The 6,283-nt window shown below is 39.9% G+C and overlaps 1 protein-coding gene across 1 annotated transcript in view; it reads right to left on the reverse strand.

Moving 5' to 3' along the window:
• Positions 1-6,283, reverse strand: part of LOC109480163 (glycine receptor subunit alpha-2-like) — a 44,364-nt gene that overhangs the window by 17,426 nt on the left and 20,655 nt on the right. Inside the window, exon 4 of the mRNA XM_019782325.1 lies at positions 5,843-5,961. Coding sequence (XP_019637884.1) covers positions 5,843-5,961 — 119 coding nt within the window. The remainder of the gene's footprint in view (positions 1-5,842; positions 5,962-6,283) is intronic.

The following is a 6,283-nucleotide window of genomic DNA, read 5'->3' on the forward strand; positions in this document are numbered from 1 at the left end:
CCGGTGCCTCTTTAAACAATTAATTAATATAAAAACCGGTTGATTTGTGATGGTAACCTTTTAATAAGTAAGTACATGATGCGGGACGCGAATCACATTTAGTGGCCTTTTTTTCAAAGATTAAAAACAAATTCAGTACTGTATTATTAACTACTTCTGACTTAGGTCACGTCTATTGATTTTGGTTTTAATGAGTTTATGATTTATAATGGTCTCGGTATGGGTGACGTCATTGGTCACGTAATAATTTTTGCCAGGACATCCATTTCAAAAGTTTTTAAAAGTCTGCCTACAGCTTTAGCAATGCTGTTATAGATATGTCAAATTAACAAACTCCGAAGTTGAGCCAAACATAGGGAAGCATAATTAAAGACAGTTCAGCAAAGCTCCAAGTCCGAGCCTTGCTAGGGTCGATTCACAATACGGCATATGGGCTCACACAAAACCAGCACATACACTTTGGCATTGATTGTGGCTGAAATTACCTTTCCTAAAGCTTACTGTAAAACGATTCTATTATATAAGTTGATTTTCGGTGCAATTTCCCATATCATTGTCTGCTGCGTGCCAGGACCTATTTGCTGCAATCTATCAATCATTTGTGGAATAAGGTCATGCTAGTTCACAATTTCTTTTCATGTATGACCGAAATTCCCCCGGATTGCAAGCCAGAAAATCGCCTCAAAATCTTGTCATTATTGTCATTAGAGCTGCGGAAAGGCTGGTGGCACACACAGTTCTGATGTGTATGTACCATTGCCGACGACACTTTCTGCAGCTAAATGATCTAAATGTTTTCACTATCATTCTGTAACCATGTGCTATATAACCTTTATGGATTGTCCACTATATAACGACGTGACAGAAAAGCAAAATGTTGTCAGACTACAAAGACCAATTCATTTAGACAGGATATATTCTGCAATTATACCAGGAAGGGATTTAGGCAAGAGAACGTATTAGATCTAAACTCCCGTAATGACGTTGTTTGCATCGTTGGCTCCAACTTGTCTGTGAGTATATATATGTGTGTGTGTGGGGGGGGGCGGTTGTCGAAGACAGAAATGATCTGGAAAGAGTCATACAGGGCGTTGGTAATCTTATCAAAGACAACACAAATTTTGTCTGAAATGTATGAGTATCCCTCCGTAAATAATTTCATCAGGTTGGTAAACGACTGAATAGCAAAGTTCTTTTATCACAACCATTTATTTTTCATGCCGACGTTTCGATGACCTTCTGTCATCTTCATCAGGGCAATTCAATGTACGAGTATCACAATTTTTTGCTAACAATGCTTCTAATCCCTCACCAGCTCTAAAATGTACAAAATTCTTCACCTCATTCTGGCAGATTCGCAACTGAATCTACATCAAAGGACCGCTCTAGTATTAAAAACAATGCATTATTTTCCAGGTGCAGAAATAAGTAAAGTGTGTGTGTGTGTGTGTGTGCGTAGCTGTAGGTCTACAGTTAACACGCACTGTAGGGCCTTAATTTTTTTCAAGAGTTCGCTGAATTCGTGTCGTAGGCTCTGTGGACTTCTATGAAGTATTACGTAACTTTCTAACAACTTGGAGCAAAACAAGAGGGGGTCAGCCAATTTCCGTCGGTTTGTTGCCCGCCTTCCGGATACCAATTTGTTTTACCTTAATCAATGCCCACCAAATTGCATCCTTTCCTATTGAAAGTAAGCTCACGCTTTCGGATGTAAACCGAATCTCGGAAACTTGATTAAGTTTTTCAAAGGCCAACTGGTAATTCACTAAGGAATCGGTCGGTGTATTACCATATCTATTGAGAGACAGTCTAACTTTGAAGGAGAATCATTTCTCCACGACATTCTGTATAAGGATGAATCTGGGCTTTATATCGACCCAAACTCCAATTAAATCCCAGTAATTTGCGACGGTTAGGAGGATAATTGTTAAGCTGGTGTGAATGATTAGTTGATCCGTGGTTCTTACCAGAAGGGTTGAAATGACGTTTCATCATCAAGCCTCTTGTTTAAGTTCAACGTGTGAGATTTTATTACCAGGATGCTTTTATTACCTTATAGCTTGGAAATGTACTTCAAACCATATTGGAATATCTTGAACACTACATAATTTGTCCACGACATATACATGGAAACACCGGCAAAATGACAGCATTTTACCGTTTTAAGACAGTAGTTTGTAGTTCACATGGCAATGACACATACTTACAAAACTTACATAATTCACAATTCATGGGGTAATATTCTGGAGGAAAAGCAAATTATAGTATAACCTTGCACACAGGTACAACCACATACATGCACATATACTCTCGCACTCACTTATTCACCAACTGACTGTCTCGTTCAAACTCTCACTCTAGATCTGTCTCGCTACCTAGCACAGTCTTTCACACGGACAGAGATTGAAAGAAAGATTTGCGTGGAGCAAACTCATCACTCGCATGACTGTAATTCTGCGTCACCAACCGCACAAAAGCATTCACCATGTCTGCTATTTTAGTAACAGTTTTCCACCTTGCTTTAATGTATCACCTGTGTTGACCGATTTGTTAAGGCTTTCATCCCCTGACTTCTACACGTACCTCTCAACAATCCGTACCGGATACACCCATCTTCCTTCTCTTCCCAACCATTCATCCTTTCGTCCCTTCCTCATCCACCTCTGTCGTTAATTATAAGGCACGTGAAGGTGAAGCCATGGCTAGAATATAAACTAGTAGTGGTTGTAACGTATCTATTTTGTCTTTGTACTTGTAATAACACTGTACCCTGAATGCAGCTGTAAGAAAACTGGCTTGCAACAGTGCAAAACCGAACGCCATGGCCAGTAAATCTATATAATTAGCTAAAGGTTGGCAATGACTGCAATGTTTTTGTATCGATGGTCTGTGGTTGAGGGTTTATAGCTAAGGATGACATTCTGTCAATTTCATTTCGAAAGTTATTAGAAATGAATGTCAAACAAATGATAAACTGAATGTTGATAAGTAAAGAGATGGTGGTAATTACTGCAGTGGCAAGAGGTGTCTTACCATGTATAGAATTACACTTCAATGGCATTGCTTCCCATTATGGTTGTAGAATATCAGTTTGAAATGTGCCACTCAGTATGGGTACATGTTGTAATGCCGGAGGACTTTTTAAAGAATGATTACAGGCAATCATTATCATATTGAGTAGTGTTGGTCAAAGGCCGACTGCGTGGGTCTGCAGAGGTTTGCAAATCAGCAAGAACCTTCGATGTGGCACTGGAGAGGTCAGCCCTGCTTCTACCTTAATTTGCCTGCCACAATATCGCCGGAGGAAACGATCCGCAGGGGCGAGAGGGCCACAGCAATGCCAATTAAGAATGGCAGAATTAGCGGTCTCGTAGACAACAGGGCGATGAGAGAGGGCAATGGGAGTGTCTTTGCTTCGATAACTGGCTCACGTGTATTGATTTACCGCGACATGCATGTATTCCAGTGTTTGATAAAACCGTTTCCTCGCAAAATTTCATCTTCAGCAATTGCCATGTTCGATGAGTCGAGAATTTTGCGACTCCTTCTCCAATAGTGGCGACAGGAATTGCCTTCTGGTCAGCTTTGATACTAAGTCAAACACTGAACATAGATAGAGTTGGACGATTCCCATATTGCAACCACAACATTTGTCTCATTTGATTTGCCGAATCTCAATTATTCTATCCACAGAGATAACAGAGTCAGACATGTCCAGATTAAATAAATTCCGAAGAAGTCATGTGTTTCATTGAAGGTCGATCTCAACTGGTTATCAGATTAAGACAGGCATAAAGTCTATAACATAACAGATCCACCTTATTAAGATCCGTTGCACGTTTAGCTACGACGAAATTAAATCTTTGCCGTGGGCATGTCTATTCTGTGGATATTTTCTAATAACAAAAATGACAGAAAAAAGCCTACTGCTAACATTTGCACAGAGGAATTTCATTAGATAGCTATATATAGATATACTTCTGTAAATAAACGTCAGAGTTATTGAGGAAGACAAGACAAACAAGGATGTATATAAGTTAATAAAGTTATGTTTTCATTTGGTAGATTTTTGAAGTAAGCGACAGTGACGTCTGCCTCTTGAAACATACGAATGATGTGAAGCCATAACGTAGTTTTTTACAGAACTTTTTGTGTTGGCTTAGTCAATTTGTGGATTGTTTTTTCAAGGTCTTGAAGTCGACTGCAGAAAATGTTGAGCGAAAGCTGCGGGTAGAACTTGCCCCGCCGTTTCTCACGAGAGTCCATTTTCCGTTATACATCGATCATCGACGCAACAGGCTGACCGGTTGATTCCAGAGATTATTCCGTCCCCACGACACCTCAGCACCTTTCCAAACGCTCAGACCTCCCAGGAATTACCGGCAGATTTCGGGGAGACCCGGAATCGGCTCACGGGTCACGGCTCCTCACTCCCGGAAGACGAGGTGACAATTACTGGCAATCCGCACCAAGAAGGTCCGTTCATGTGCGGACCAATCACCGTCATTGTGAATAACCAAAGGAGCGGACTGATCTGACAGATGCGCCAGATGGGTGCGGTGTTCTGCGGTCTCTCGTCGTTAACCGCTCACGGGTTTGAAAAGGTTGCCAATGTCCTGATGGGAATTTCTCAATGTTTCCCAACTTTTTTGTCTGAGCACATACAACAGCAAACTCAACCGATTTTGGTAAACACCTTCCGAACAAATAGCCTCTCCAACGAATTTGTGTAGAGAGAGAAAAAAGAGTTTACGATGTACGTAGTTTCTAGGTATATAAACATTTAGTCACATCCATCAAATAGTAACAGTTTGAACACACGTTCTGTGAACAATCTGAACATTAATTTTGCAAGTCAGCATGCATATGATGGAACGTTAGGATTGAAGAGGCACTTCACAATGGAGCTATCCATCAGAAGTTGACAGACGTAGTTAGACATCTTCACAAACACGTGTAAGAAAAATTGAAGGACTCTAGCTTCTGCCCGGGACTTCATCTAGTAGTGGACTTTTCTTGAATATAATTTGGGCAAGTGCATTGTCAACCTAAAAAGATAGTTCAGCAACATTTGCCTCTTCCTACTTTTATTGGTTTCGTGCTCTTCGCCGAGTATAGATCTACTCCCTCCTATACATCCCTGTGTATTTGCTGGAAACACGTAAATACTTATATTGCACTATTTCTTCATCGTATAGAAACAAAGTCTTTTAGGTGCAGTTTTTGCTTCTCCACACAGCCAGTGCGTGTAATCCTCTGGCAATGTGCAAAGGTATTAGTAAAAGGTAAGGGTCTTAGTAAAAGACATAGCCTATTCTTTGTAAACAGTACATTAATCGTGTTGCTTAGAATTAAGCAGCCGTCAGGTCTTTACGCCGAAGGCGCAACAGGAAAGCCATTAGAGCGCCTGAAGGAAGCCAGCTGTCGTTACTTCATAGTTAATGTGCTTTCAGTGTCACGTCATGATGAAGAGTTTGGTGCGCCGTGCACTTGAACATTTGCACAAGGTCATTCGTTTTCCAGGTGAATTATGGGTATGGTTGCATCTTTGTAATTAGTTATGGCTTTCTGAATATCAATTTGTCACGATATAAGAGGCTTTATAGAGGTGTTATTCAGCTTTCAGGGGAATTGCCTATGTATGGTAAGTAACTTGATTGGTCTTCTTCTATGTAAAATACAATTATGTCATTTTCTAGTGTTACATTCATGGAAAAATCAAATTTGTATAAAATGTCAGCATGGAAACTACCTCACTAATTAAAAGGTTGTTGTGTTGGATTATTGATACTTTAAAACTATTAGAAAACTTCGTAAACACTAGTAGTATATTGCAGCTTACCTTTGAAATCAGGCCTTATTCTTTTGTCATAATTGCAAAGCAAGTCGTCCAAAAAATTACTTGGAGACCGCGTGCCAACTGCTTTTCCCTTTTGTTGAGGGGCTTCTGTGTCTGTGTTCCTGCATCAGAAAGAAAAAAAACTCATAGTACAAATGGTGATATTTTTGTAATTGTTTGTCTAATGAGCTTGTGGGACTGGAATAAGAAGTCATACACACACAAAAGCACCACATACCAAAATACAAACAAGTCAACAAACATCTGACTCTGTCTAGTACAGTAACCCAAAACATTTCAGTGGCTCTCATGAGCCTTGTTTTGTGGAGAATATGAAGTAAAATAAAAAAAAAAACACTCAATTATGCGATCCTTTCCCTTGAGTGCACGTTACAATCCACTCAAGGGATAGAATGTTACAAGGAATGGTTAACATCCTATGAG

This window comes from Branchiostoma belcheri, unplaced genomic scaffold (genome assembly GCF_001625305.1).
Source record: "Branchiostoma belcheri isolate BF01 breed outbred unplaced genomic scaffold, Haploidv18h27 scaffold5, whole genome shotgun sequence".
NCBI lineage: Eukaryota > Metazoa > Chordata > Leptocardii > Amphioxiformes > Branchiostomatidae > Branchiostoma > Branchiostoma belcheri.